A 15167-nucleotide genomic window follows, 5' to 3' on the forward strand; every position below is an offset into this window, starting at 1 on the left:
GGCCAGAGCAGGTGACATTGTAACTTCAGCTGCATGTTACTGCATGTCTGGCTTTCTGAATGGTCTCCACAAAAACCAACATGGGTTTCATAGGGAATTGGGGAACTTTCTGCACAGTATGTCACTGTATATAGGTCATTAAGTCCCTTAATGTTGTTTTCATCCATTATCTTACCTAAAATTTAGAGTTTTATATTCTCATCTGAAGTTCTTATTTGAATGCATATTGTTCTAAATCCCAGAGCTGTTCATGAAGAAAAAGCATATCAGTCTTTAGTTAGAAATGGACATAACAAAAACTGTTAATTTGACACACACATACGCATCCATTCTGTCCAGTTGGATACCAGTACAGCGCTTGTTTAATTATCTGTGTTTTGTTTTTGTTTGTTTTTTCACAGGGGACTTTGTGTACAATGTCACTGATGGGTTAGGGTGGTGTTATGCTGCATTTTGCAATGCATCTTGTGAAATTGAGACACAGTCCAGTCCTTGTCCTGTGACACCAAGTGTGCCCACTACTGCACACTCTACAACTACAGTATTCAGCACTACTACAAAGGCCACAATTTCCAGCTCAGTACCTCTGACAACAACTAGTCCTGCCTCCTTTACTTCAAGTACATCAATAACTTCATCTACTCAAAATGTCTGCAATGATGTGTATCCACCGAGACAGGTGTGACATGATTACATATGTTTTTATTATTTATTGAGTGAGGGCAATGTATGGGCTTTTTGTTAAATACCACTTTGGTGCTGGTGTGACACCCTGAACCTGACTGCAATAATAGCTATATCTATTTTTGTCATTTACCACTGTGATGCCTTGGTGAATACCAGTTGAGAGGCTGTAGAGTGTAGATCCACAATAGACCATTTAGTAATTCCAAGTCCATGGTGTTGATTTGCTGATAATAGGCCTACCTTAGTGCACCACTGTGTACAGCCATGCTCTAAGCCAGAGGTTCCCAAAGTGTGGGGCCCACCCCCTAGGGGGGGCACAGAGCCATTGCAGGGGGGGCGCGGTATGAAAAGAGAGAAAAAAAAAGAACGTTTGGATACTGCTAGCATAATTGACAGGTTTTTAACGGGGCTTCCATACAAACACAAAGCAGGAGATGAAACATCGCCAAATATGTTTCCAAACCAACTCCCTTCCAAGCCAAAAACTAGAAAACATGGTGAAGCATATCTTCTCTTTGGCTTCACCTGCACAAGTGCCGAGGTAGATCTCCCCGCGCGTTGGGCTCTCCAAATCACGGACAAACAGTATCCTACATTCTTGATTTTTAGTTTACAAACACTTCTTATAATGATTAACTACTCCTGACATTTTGCTCTTTATAAAGTTACAGTGGGATGCAAATAACATCAGGCTGATCCTGCCATGATTTATTCCCCTCGGTTCAAATCACAGACAAACAGGATCCCACAGCTGTTTATGTTTTTGAACCCATTTTGCACAGAGAGGCATTTTTTGAAAAATGTATTGACAGCAATGTTGAATATTATTACACAGGAAAAAAACAACTACATGTAAAATAATCACACCGTGACGCCTCTGCCTTTGTAAATGGAGGGACAGTAACTGTGTGTAAAACCTGCAGACAGTCAGATTAACAGTATTTTGTCTCTATCATTCTGCAATTCATCTCATGTAAACAATAACGTTGCGCACAGCGTGATGTGAAAAAAGGCGCATACCTTTGACGTTGCGTGACGAACAAAAATGGAGTTAAAAGTTAAAAAATCGCAGTTTTCGGTGATTTGAAACGCCATTTACGTGTGGACGAAAAGCCCAAACGCATAGAAACAGCTGCGTTTTCAAAAATGACCGTGTAGGTGTGGACATAGCGTAAAAGAGTTAGTATGTGAAATCGGACCAGAGTCGAGATGTGAAATAAACAGCAATGGAGTTTGAAAGCAAAATATGAGTCTGTGTGGTGGGAGGATGTGTTTGCGTGTTGGGGGGGGGGGGCAACATTTTTCTTCTAAAACAAAGGGGGGCCCAGCAAAAACAGTTTGGGAACCACTGCTCTAAGCTGAAAAAAACATATAATGCAGAAATGAAACACAGTGGCTGAATGGAGCAGTGGTTAGCACAGCTGCTTCACAGGATGAATGTTTCTGGTTTGACAACAACTTGGGGCTCTTTGTTAGCATGTTCTGTACCTGTGGGGGTTCTTTCACATATTAATAATAATCTGGTGACTTCAGCTTTACTGTTACTTCACAGATTTACAAATGTAAAAAGTGGATCAAAAACTTCCAAAAATAAATAAACATATATTTTAGATATGTGCAAAATGCAATAAATTACTAAATAAAAGAGCATATGTCTGGGATAAGAATAATTATAAACCTAAATGAGATTATGACAATTTACTTGAAAGACAGTGTATTTTAAACAAACCCATGATCTCCTAAATCATCTTTTGTTTGTCAATACTTGTTCAGAATGGAGAGTCCTGGGATGCCGGCAACTGCACCACAGCTACGTGCATTAATGGGAAGATTATAACGATGCCAACAGTCTGTCCTACTATGCAGCAGCCCATCTGCACCAATGGACGCAGCGCTGCTAAGATCTCTGATGATGACGGATGCTGCCCTCACTATGAATGTCGATGTAAGCTTAATAATGTATATTATAAATACACAGCAAAATATACACTGTACTTATGGTGTATATAAATACACAATATGAAATCTGTCTCTTTGATATACTGCAGATAATCTCGTGTCAGAACCTTGAGGCTTGTAAATACATGAAAAGCCACCGCTGATCAATGGCCATGAATACCCTTCATGTTGTTGCTAGTTATTTAGGCTGTTATTGTCTATCGTCTTTTTGTGGCATATTTATTGTTGTGAGTGGGCACGTGTCCATATAGTGAAGTTTTTACATTACTGTGCAATACTGTTTTATCTACAGCACTTTGGCCAACCTTGTATTAAATGTTCTTTATAAATAAAATTAGATCAGCCTGCATTCTGACTGTTTAGGCAGATCTATGGTCTTTTGTTAACTTATGACGCTTGTCTATTTTTCCTGTTCCAGTTATTACTTGACATTTCTATACATGATTCTTTTCACCCTGCAGGTGTGTGCAGTGTCTGGTGTGGATCCCACTACTTAACATTTGATGGAGAATCCTACAATTTCAATGAGAATTGCTCTTACTACCTGGTCAAAGAGATTATTGCTAAATATAACCTGACTGTTGTAGTTAACCGTGATTGTGATCCATCAAGCAGTACATTCTGTCCCAAGGTTCTTACTGTTACATATAAATCTTTCAAAGTGGTTTTGACTCAGCTGATGTCTTCAGGAATACCAACTAATGTGGTAAGCAATAATTCAATTTGACCAAGCGAAAGCTGATCTAATGGTTAATCTTTCAAATGAGTATGATGCTTGTTTCACACTATTTTTTAATGTAAATTGTGTTGTTACCTACAGGTGTTTGTCAATCAGCAAAAGATCTATCCTGCCTATAGCAATTCTGTCCTGCGCATTACTAGCACAGATATAATCACCACATTGGAGTTACAAGACATCAGTGCAAAAATAGTCTATTCAGGCTCTTCATTCAGCATTGACCTTCCCTACTCCCTCTTTGAAGGAAACACAGAGGGACAATGTGGTAAGTTAGAGAATACTTCTCCCAATCTTTAACCCAGGTCTAAACAATGACCATTAATAAGCCAAATATTAATAATAGAAAAGATTCCTCGGCCACTTGCAATCAAATTTAACTCTAATCCATATCCAATCTAGAAGGTGAGACAGCCTCAGCACACTTTGGTTAATAATAATAATAATGGACTGCATTTATATAGCGCTTTTCAACGCCCTCAAAGCACTTTACAGTTCCACTATTCACTCTCACATTCACACACTGGTGGAGGCTACAGTTGTAGCCACAGCTGCCCTGGGACAGACTGACAGAGGCGAGGCTTGCCGTATCGCGCCCTCGGGCCTTAGTTGAACTAAGTCTGGAACTAAGCTTCAGTTTCAGACCAATACCAATTCTCTGGTATACTGAAGCCCGTTATAGCTATAGTTTTGTAATTCCTGCTGCATATCATTAAACTCCTCACCTTGTTTTACTGCAGTTCCAGCTGAGAGTCATGATTTTTTTAAACTTCACACATCTAACTAATCCCAAATACCAAGAGAAATTAAAAATGCAACACAAACAAAGTTATATACTTAAAAAAAAAGTTTTAGAAACCCCAATTTTTCCAGTTTTTTATTGCAATTCATGTCATTCAGGTCCAATGAATTGCTTGAAATGGTACAAAGGTAAGTGGTGAACTGCCAGAGGTTAAAAAAACATAAGGTTACTCAAAACTGAAAAATGACGTCCATTTCAGAATTATCCAAAAAGGCCCTTTTCAGGGAACAGAACATGAGTTAACAATTTAAAGCTGTTCTGCAAAGCTGGTGCTACTAATTGCTACAGGTGTTCCAACTTTTCTGGAATGCTTACAACCCCCTCTGTCTGCATAAAAGCAGTGTTGGAATACACTGTGGTACGATACCCTCGTCAGCATCAGTTGAACAATATTGTACTGCAGAAAGTAGTGGGTTGCTACAAAAAATGCAATTAACAATGGAAGAGACAGACCATCTTAACACTAAAAAGGTTAGGTCTTTTATCTACAGAGAAATTAGGAAGAATGTCAAGGTGTCAGTGAGTACAGTTTCCTTCACCATCAAAAGGCACTCAGAAACAAACTCTGGCAGGAAGAGGTCTGGCAGACCCAAAGCCACAAATGAATCAGAGTTTCGGAGAGTTAACAGCTTGTGTGATTGGTGGCTCGCAGGACAACAGCTTCAAGCACAGCCTAATAGTGGTCGTGGTAAGGAAGTCCCAGTTTCAACTGTGAAGAGAAGACTTTGAGCTTGCAGCAAGAAAGCCATCGCTAAGATGCCAGAATAAGACAAAGAGGCTTGTCTGGGCCATTAACAACTGCTGTTGGACCACTGAAGACTGGAAGAAGGTATTTTGGACTGATGAATCCAAATTTGAAATCTTTGGTTCATCATGCAGCATCTTTGTATGCTGTTGAGCATACACCACAGTCTCCAGACTTAAACCCCACCGAGCTGGTTTGGGATGAACTGGACAGAAGAGACAAAGCAAAGCAACCAAGCAGTGCCTCATTTATGGGAACTTCTGCAACAGATATGGGAAGAACTTCTGAACAATATTTGATTTCTATTGTAGAAAGAGTGCCACAGGGGTGTCCAGCTGTTCTGACTGGACAAAAGTTTAGTACATTTTGGTCATTTTGTACTATGCTTTAATTTCAGAGTGCAGTGCGACATTAAACTGGATAATTTTCAATAAAAAACTGGAAAAATTGGGGTGTTCTAAAACGTTTGATCTGTAGTGGGTATAAAACATTTTGATTGCCGCTAAAAATTATGTTTGTACTGAAATGTTAACTAATTTCCCATTTAAAGAAATATCTGTACATGTCTTGAACAAACTGTAAATTTAATTAGAGTGAAGCTTAGATAAGAAAAAGAAGTATGTTAGTATGCAGGTATGCCTACATAACTTTGATATTGATCATATAATAAGTTTCTTTCTTAGGCTACTGCTCAGGCTTCATTCTGCTGCTTTTCCTTTACTAGGTACCTGTGACAACTCCCAGAGCAATGAATGCCGTTCTCCAAATGGCCAGGTGGGAAGTTGCTCAGACACTGCAGGCGAGTGGCAGGTCCCACATACACCCTGCGTTATCCCCACAACCCCACCAACACCCAGAACCACATCAAAGCCCTCACACTCAACACCACCTGTTTGTGAACCTGCTGTCTGTGATCTACTAACTACCAGGTAAAGAGAACCACAAACTGTTCAGCAAACTCGTTATACTTTTCATTTTGGTAGATAGAAAAATGTACTTATTCTGCACATGTAGAACAGAATGATTTGGGGAATGTGGTATAATGGTATTTTCTTTCCAGTTTGATTGTCAAGTTGACAGCCTGTGAAGGAGCGCTGCAAATATCCTAAATCAATAGTATGTATCATAAAGTGGCAGAGCATACAGATGAAGACGAAACTGAGACAGTACTGAATGACTTAGCCAAGTTCTGTTCCTAGTAAACAGTTCTCCAGTCATCCATTCCAATCTGATCTATTAAATAGATACAATTTGCCTCAGAGTGACGCTGAAACACTAGTTCATGCATTTATTACTTCCAGGCTGGACGACTGTAATTCATTATTATCAGGAAGTCCTAAAAACTCCCTGAAAAGCCTTCAGCTAATCCAAAATGCTGCAGCAAGAGTCCTGACAGGGACTAGAAAGAGAGAGCAGATTTCTCCTGTTTTGGCTTCCTGTTAAATCCAGAATTCAAAATCCTGCTCCTCACATACAAGGTCTTAAATAATCAGGCCCCATCTTATCTTAATGACCTTGTAGTACCATATCACCCTATTAGAGCACTTCGCTCTCGCTCTGCAGGCCTACTTGTTGTTCCTAGAGTATTTAAAAGTAGAATGGGAGGCAGAGTCTTCAGTTTTCAGGCCCCTCTTCTGTGGAACCAGCTTCCAGTTTGGATTCAGGAGACAGACACTATCTCTACTTTCAAGATTAGGCTTCAAACTTTCCTTTTTGCTAAAGCATATAGTTAGGGCTGGACCAGGTGACCCTGAATCCTCCCTTAGTTATGCTGCAATAGATGTAGGCTGCCGGGGGATTCCCATGATGCACTGTGTATTTCTTCTTCAGTTACCTTCCTCACTCTCTAAAAAAGTTCCACAAATTCATCAATTCTAGATGAAATAACTCTTACCATATTTTGTTTCTGTGTGTACATAAAATAATGTCAGCATCAAAAATTAAACCAGGATATTTGGAAAAGCTGCCTTACTCTGTTTAACAGCATTAGGGAAATACTTATAAAAAATAAAAAGAAGAAAATTTAATGGGAGGAGCTTTTATAATCTATAACTGGTTATTGATATAACTGAAATTAACACAAAAAGGAAGGACATGGTATTTCTTTGTCGTAACAGTGCTTCTTGCCAATAAATAAAGTTTAAGACTCTTCTCAAAACATATTTATTCACTGAAGCCTTTGTTTAAGGGGATTGACTCAATTTGTTTGAACATGTTTTATTTTATTTTAGTTATTTATTTCATTTTATCTTATTTTATCGTATTTTAATTTTATTTTTACGTTGCTTATGCTATTTGCATATGTACAGCACTTTGTGAACTCTGGTTTTATGTTAAAGTGCTTTATAAATATAGATGGTATGGTATAAATCATAATGTTTTAGAGCCTGTTTATTTCTCCTTAAATGGAGCCACTGACTTTAGTGTATGCGCCCATGAAAAACTTGCCAAATCTTCTCTACAAATGCCTTACAGCAAACTCTATTGACTGGTTTTCAGCTTCTGGTTACCTTATTGGTGCTTGATCAAAAACAACTGTGAGCATGGACCCTGCTACAGTGGTTTGTAGAGGTTTAGTACCGTCTCCAAATTGAAGGCCAAGCTTTATAAAATGGTACCACATTTGTAAAGAGCCCACATTTGTGGGCAGAGCAGCAGTCTGGGTGGTTGTAGCTCAGGAGGTAGAGCAGGTCAACTCCTAATTGAAAGTTAGGTGGTTTGATCCCTGGCTCCTCCAGTCTCTATGCCAAATATCCTCGGGTAAGATATTGACCTCAAGTTGCTCACTGATGCATCCATCAGATCCATGTGAATGTTAGATTGAAAACACTTAACACACATAGGAAGAAAAGTGCTTGTCTGGATGAGGGGTGTTGTACATTATGAGGCACGAGTGCTTAGGTAGAGTAGACAAGCACTGTCCATTCCACTCACCAATTTTGTTTTTGTTTTGGTAAAAGCACTATCCAGTCCTTTTACCAAAAACAAAAACAAAGAAATAATTGACCGAACACTAGTTTCTTCACTTTTTGTACGAAGTTTATAAGCTAAGCGATAGCACTGAGACAAGTAACTGGCCTATTACATATATGGACGTTTTTAGTCATTATATGATGTATGAATGTTTGTACACATTTTGTGAATAATCATTTTCCTGATACACTCTGGCTTGTATGTCTTCTAGTTTATTTGCACCATGCCACAAAGTTGTACCTCCAGGACCATTTGTGACATCATGTGTCTTTGACACTTGCAATCTTGGCAAAAACAGCTGCTGCAGTCTGGAGGCTTATGCCACTGAATGTTCTAATGAAGGAATCTGTATCGATTGGAGAAATGCTACCAATGGGCTCTGTGGTGAGATATACATATTATATCCATACAGTTGATTTTTTGGTTATTTGGTTTTTGCAGTTCTGAACAATGTGCTCTTAACATACTTCCATCTTTCAGAGCACAAGTGTCCAAGCAACAAAGTGTACATGCCCTGTGGTCCATCCGTAGAGCCTACATGCAACAACGGGTAGCGTAAACCATATCAGTGTGAAGAACTTTTGTTTGTTTAATGACCCTGATGAATTTAGTGATGTGTATTTTCTGGGGGGGATATGGAATATTTTGATAGTAGGATTAATTAAATATATATATATTTTTAATCAAGATTAGCCCAATCTCTATTTTTGATGGGCTAATTCATTTTCTCTCATCAGATACAACACGGCATACCAAACAGTGGCATCCAGTAACAACACTAAGGAAGGTTGTTTCTGTCCTCATGGTACCACATTATTCAACACAGTACATGACATATGTGTTGACACCTGTGGTAAGACCAGATTCTGCAGAACGCTATTTTGCTGGGCTTTGAAATATTTTTCTCCCAAACATCACCTGCTACTGTCTGTGATTGCCTTTCAGCCTGTGTTGGACCTGATGGAAAACCCAAACAGGTGAGAACTCTGCTCTTATGTTCATGCCTTCTTAACAATGAATAAGATGTGTGAATCTGAATCGGTGTGTTTCTTTTAAACAGCTGGGCGAGACTTGGACAAGTGACTGTCAAACCTGTGTTTGTGACAAGGACTCCATGAGCGTCCAGTGTGAGCCTGTTCAGTGCCAGTCTGTACAAAGTCCTAACTGCAGCGAGCCTGGCCAGCAACTGGTCAACAATACAGTGAACTGCTGCACAACACAGTCATGTGGTCAGTTTTAGTGTCTTTGAACTAGCTTTAAACAATGTCTTGCCGTTGATATCACACAAATGGATGACTGACACTGATGAAAATTGCCTTTCCTGGGACTAGTACTGTCTTTATGCTCAAATTTCATCTCAAAGCGTTTTTGTTACAAGACTCGTCCAGTCGATCACAGACATTATTCACGCAGCACTTTCATCCCTCTGTGCTTTCTGACATTTACACACACACTCCATTGGATGCATCAGCGGCAACTTAGGATACTTGAATACTCAAACTAGAAGAGTAAGGTATCAATCCAACAACCTTCTGGTTCGTGGACAACCCACTCCACCTTCTGAGCCTAATATGCCAGATAACACCTGGAGGTAGTCTCATGCCTGGCACATTCATAACGTAGTTATTTAGCTTAATGGAAAATATGCACATTTGCATTTCTGTTTGCTTTTCAGAGGCAGCTTGGTTCTGTGTGATTGAAATCTCCATCTCAGTCAGTGAATAATAATGAAAACGAAAACTCAAAATCACAGAAAAATCAAGATCGGTAGAGCTTGTGCCAATGTACTTATTGCTGTTCTTTGAAATCATCACATGGTTGTTTAGAAAAAAAAAGACTACATTCACATTAATCTGTTGATTACAATGTTTTGGAACAAACATCAGATCTCAGGGACAACGATCACGCTGCTTTTCTCAACTGATATAGATGAATGTTCTAGGACTAAAAGCGTGTCATATTATTTGATGAAAATGGAGATTATCAACCTACATAGGGCTTAATTCAAAGACACCCCAAAAATCAAAGTGAAAAAAATATGTGGCAGGCTAGTCCATTTTGTAAAATTTCTTAGCAGCAACTCAAAATGATATTTAGTTGTTTGCCCATGTGCTTAAATCTGGCAATGTCAGATATATAGATGGTCTCCTGTGGGATCTCCTGGGGGACACCATGATGGGAAATGCCAAGCACTTAACGGTGCAGGGTAGTGGATCACCGACTGTGTCCTGAGGGACTCCTCCCAGGTCTGTATTAGGGTATAACTGAGTTCTTGGACAGTCTAAAGTGCAACCTGGTGGTGTTGGATGGACCAAAGCGTAATGTTGTAGAGGCGTTATATGGGACTTAGTCAGGTAATCCTAGAAGCCATTCAATGATATTAATTCCTTTATCCTTGAGGAACTATCTGCATCCACATGAGCCTGTTCATCGTTGTGCACCAGGGTCTGATAATAGATCCAAGGATTTCATCCCAATGCTAGTCCGGCAGTCCGGGTGTCATCATAAGTCTTGAGTAGAAGATACCGGTCCTACTCGTGGGTTAAGGACCTTCTATGGCCCTGTCCAGCCCTTCCACTGTGCTGGAATACACAACCAACCTTCTGGCAATGGCACATATGAGTATGTGTGGACCTCACAGTACCAAGGTACTGTACTGAGGTCACAGTACTGAGGTCAATACAGGTCAACACAGTCCTTCACTCTCAGACTGCTGGCTTACTTGTTGTTCATAAGATATTTAAAAGTTAAATGGAAGGTATACACTTTCATACACCACTTTACATTTAATCATTAGTTATTATTAATCTTTGGGTCTCTTGTACAGCTTGTGTTTGGTCCTGTCTTTCTCCTCTCACCCGCAGCTAGTCACAGCAGATATAAGCCCTTCCCTGAGGCTGGTTCTTCTTCCTGTTAAAAGGAAGTTTTTCCTCCCACTGTCAGCAAAGTGCTTGCTCATAGGGGTTATCTGACTGTTGGGGTAAGACCTTGCAATATTGTAAAGTCTTACCCTTGCAACATAAAGTGCCCTGGGGCAACTGTTTTTGTGTTTTGGAGCTATATAAATAAAATGTAATTTCATTTCATTGAATTAAATTAAAAGAGAGCTTGGCTCAGCAAAGTCCCTTCCCAGCTTGTACTAAATCATGTAAACAGTTGCTTTCCTGGTTCTTCAAGTTATTGTTATCAAATGGAAAGTTGTGCAAATCTTCATCATCACATTCTGACAAGTTCTCGTTCCTTTTGCAACAGAATGCAACGTAAACCTGTGTCCTCCTCCTCCCACGTGCTTGCTGGGCTTCCAACTGAGCATTACCAATGGCACCTGTTGCCTATCCTACAACTGTGGTATGTCACTCTAATCCATCAGCCTGTGAATGGAAGTGAATGAATAAATGGATGGAGTCTAGTACAATGTAAACTACAACAGATCATCAATGCATATGTGTGAATGTTAACTAAACCCATGTCTCTTTGTGTCTGCAGTTCCTAAAGGTGTATGTGTCTATAACATGACTGAATACAAGGTAAGCACACAGTTCAAACTCTGGAAACAAGAAGTGGTTTTCCCTAATACACTAAACAAGAACCATCTGTTGTCCTGAATTATACACATAACAAAGTGCAGCATACTGCAGCATCCTGCACTTGATGTATGTATGACTTACATCAGTATATTCAACTTTTTAAACTGTGCCTGACTGAAAACTGAATGAAGCCCAGCTGTAAAGTTACAACAGTGAAAATTGTGTGAGGCTCTTTCGCTGGAATGTATGTATTCAGATGGATGGTTAGGTCTTCATTTCAATCGCAGCTATTGGAAAGCAAGTAAATCAGTTACATTTGTAGGCAAAACTTCACGTGTCACAGCTGAACACACCAAGTAGCTTTAACGTGTATTCAGCCCTGCAGTTCAAAGTGATAGGGTTCTAATGTGCAGGTAGAAATAAACAGCAGCACGGAGACCGCATGAAGTGCTTATAGCTTGAGTTAATTTTACCGCACTTGTGGCGATGAAATCACCAGTCTCTCCTATTTGTTGGAAAAGTGTTTTTTTTATGTCAATTTTTATGTTCTTTATAGATCTCTATTTCTCACTTCACTGATACGATCTTTGATTGGACTAGGGAGTGCTCAGTTGACATGTAAAACACCCCCTTATATATGTTATCTTTGACTGGTGTTTTAGATTTTGTCAAGCCAGCTAACTCTCTCTGTGCTGAACTTTGTTTTATACTCATCATTACGATAAGGCTTAAAATAGATATAGAGGTATGAAATATTCCTTGAAGCAATTAATATAATATATAACATACAATTCTTTAGCCTGGTACCAAGATCCCAACACCAGACACACTATCAGAACCCCCGCTGGAAGCACCAGAAGCACAATCAATTGTAGAACAAGCATCAGTAACAACAACAACACCATCAGGAGCTGGAGAAATATCAACAACGTCAGAGTCGTTTACACCCGGGCCCTGCCAGGAATGTTACTGTGGCCCCGAAATGGATCCTGTCACCAAGCTGAACATCGTTATCTGCAAACCTGTCGTCTGCAACGAAAACTGTTCTGCTGTAAGCTCATTCACATGCCAACTCGCACGACACATTCATTACATCATAAAGAGGAATCATCGCCCCACACTTCACACCAGCAAGCCAGCCTGAGCAAATCGCAGTATAAGGTCCAGAACAATAGCACCAAAAAACTAGAACCTTAGATGTGAATTGAAATGAACAGCTTTGTGAAACTTGGTTAAAAAAACTCCAAAACAAAACACTGAAGCAGAGCTATTCTTATTTTCTGCAATAGAAAATAATGTTCATTGCTGAAATGGTGTTGCTATGTTACATTAAACACAACTGTAGCTTCAAATAATGAGGCCACATATGTATGCACACGCAATCCTTCAGACTTCTCTAAACAGCATTTCTGCTATTTATTTTAGTAGTAACTCGCTATGATGTCACTGACATTGGATATCACTAATATCACTCAGGTGCACAACGTTTACTGGGCACATAGAAACACCACCCGTCTGTTGTTCAAATGTTTTCTTAATGAGGTGGAGCCGTCCAATAGAAAGTTGGCCTTTATACCTTTAAGGTGAGAGAAGAATTAAAAGTATGTTTCAGATAATGAACTAAATGTTATTAAGCACTGTGGATTTTGAAACGCTACTCTTTAAGAACTTTATGAAGGCATCATTAACAAATAAGTTAGCCTCTAAGTACATAAGTGTTTAACTTATCCTTTATATACTGGCTTTCTTCTTTCATTTTGTTGTGCAAATAGTAATGATGAAACCTTTTTAGCCCTTTACTGATTTCTTAGGTTTTTACATACTTGTCACACTTAGATGTTTAAGGTAGTCAAATACATTTTTAAATTAGATAAAAATAACTTAAGTAAATATTAAATACAGTTTTTCAATAATGAAAAGAAAAGAATGCCTGACGATGCTAAAAAGTCATTGGCCCTTCAACCTACTAACTGGCTGTGCCCCCTTAGCAACAACTGTATTCAAGCATTTGTGATAAGTGGTCCTTCACATGCAGACATGTTTTAATTCAGCCACAGTGAAGCATATTCCAGCATCCCCAGGTCTACACAAACACACACATACATATACAAAGCTCTCTCACTCTTCATATCTCACTCTTTCGCAGGGTTATGAATATCAGACTGAACCAGGAAAGTGTTGTGGAACATGTGTTCAGATGGACTGTATTTTCACCACACCTGACAACGTGACGGTGCATGTTATTGAGGTCAGTACTGCAGCCAACAGCGAATAAATGCTAGCATTAGAAGCACCACAGCAGGACTCCTTTCTTTTTCGTTCTTAAAAACTAATCAGCAATTTAGGACCTAAAAAACAAAAGCTTATAAATTCAAAGCCAAAAAAGTCTTTTTGAAATGAGATGACACACAGGTACCCTGTGTTTTGAGCCAGAATTGCTGTTTTACATGGTTTTACAGGTCAACAGCTCTTACACACCTCCTAATGACAAATGTGTGCAATATACCTGTGAGAAGCTCAACGGACAGCTTGTTACCAAGGAAACCAAGGCTACTTGTCCTCCCTTTAACCCCTTGGACTGTGAACCTGTGAGTTTATTAGACTTTTACAGATCAGATTGGTGGATTTTGCATTTTACTGCTGAATATTTCACACAACATGAAATGTCTTCCTCCTCCAGGGCACTGAAACAACAGATGCCAGTGGGTGCTGTCCAACCTGTAAGCCATCAAACTAAATAACTAAATACATGTTAAGAACAAAGTTTAAAAATGTGCCTCACGTGAGTGTGCAACTGTTGTTATATGTTCCAGGCAATATAAGTCTGTGTAAGACCCAGAAGGAGCAGAGAATCCTTGAACTGAACAACTGCAAGAGCGCACAGCCAGTTAACATCACATATTGCGCTGGACACTGTGACAGTTTCTCCATGTGAGTCTATTATTTGAAATTTAACCGAGAGCGCCTTCATTTCCCTTAACTGGCTGCTACATGTTCACTGTTTTCATTGCATACCAAAGAATACACTATTATTTATCTGCTGTAGGCAAACTCATGAATAATGAATAAGAACTAGTATATATGAGTGCAACAATAAAGTAATGATCATCTTTAAACATCACCCACTCAGGATTAGGCATTGTACAGAACATTCAGATTTTTCTGTTGATTAGTTACTGTAACTAGTGCAGACTTCATTAACTGGTCTTTCTCTGTGTGTGTGTTCAGGTACTCTATGGAAGCCAACACAATGGTACACAATTGCGAGTGCTGCCAAGAAGCCACCACAAGTGTGGAGCAGGTGGAGCTTACCTGTGCTGATGGGTCTAAGCTGCAGCACAGCTACACCATGGTTCAGTCATGCCAGTGCAGCAAAACAGAATGCGTGGAAGGGACAACGCCCAAACCACAGCGCCGCAGGAGACGCTGATCATCAGTAACTTAAATGCTTTACAATGGCTCGACCACCTCGACCCTGAGTGTGCCTCATTTTCTTATCTCTGGTTAAACAAATGCTCCTTTTCTGTATCACAACATACCACTGTGATGTAAACTGTCTTTTCTTGGTGATGAACATTAAAGTCTTTCTGCAACATGAACATTTACACCAAGTCTTTGTGGGGATTGAACATAAAAGTTTGAAAAACATGGAGGTTTAAGACTTTTTGAAGACAAATTTGACATTGCGAAGGGAACAATCTTACAGAAATGTTATATTCCATTTCCATTACATCTGCT

General features: G+C 39.4%; 1 protein-coding gene across 1 annotated transcript in view; it reads left to right on the forward strand.

Annotated features, from left to right (window-relative positions):
- Positions 1-15024, forward strand: part of LOC147339605 (uncharacterized) — a 59682-nt gene extending 44658 nt beyond the window's left edge. The window contains exons 32-49 of the mRNA XM_086314683.1: positions 402-679; positions 2461-2632; positions 3108-3352; positions 3467-3650; positions 5654-5858; positions 8114-8286; positions 8383-8452; positions 8640-8755; positions 8848-8879; positions 8963-9131; positions 11155-11250; positions 11389-11429; positions 12229-12480; positions 13576-13677; positions 13889-14017; positions 14110-14149; positions 14243-14360; positions 14658-15024. Coding sequence (XP_086170809.1) covers positions 402-679; positions 2461-2632; positions 3108-3352; positions 3467-3650; positions 5654-5858; positions 8114-8286; positions 8383-8452; positions 8640-8755; positions 8848-8879; positions 8963-9131; positions 11155-11250; positions 11389-11429; positions 12229-12480; positions 13576-13677; positions 13889-14017; positions 14110-14149; positions 14243-14360; positions 14658-14859 — 2624 coding nt within the window. The 3' untranslated portion in view covers positions 14860-15024. The remainder of the gene's footprint in view (positions 1-401; positions 680-2460; positions 2633-3107; positions 3353-3466; positions 3651-5653; positions 5859-8113; positions 8287-8382; positions 8453-8639; positions 8756-8847; positions 8880-8962; positions 9132-11154; positions 11251-11388; positions 11430-12228; positions 12481-13575; positions 13678-13888; positions 14018-14109; positions 14150-14242; positions 14361-14657) is intronic.
- The last annotated feature ends 143 nt before the right edge of the window (positions 15025-15167 follow it).

The sequence above is a fragment of the Aulonocara sp. 'chitande type north' Nkhata Bay genome, linkage group LG1 (assembly GCF_057382095.1).
Source record: "Aulonocara sp. 'chitande type north' Nkhata Bay isolate Kocher_YH1m ecotype deep benthic linkage group LG1, A_spYH_male_GT1.1, whole genome shotgun sequence".
Classification (NCBI taxonomy): domain Eukaryota; kingdom Metazoa; phylum Chordata; class Actinopteri; order Cichliformes; family Cichlidae; genus Aulonocara; species Aulonocara sp. 'chitande type north' Nkhata Bay.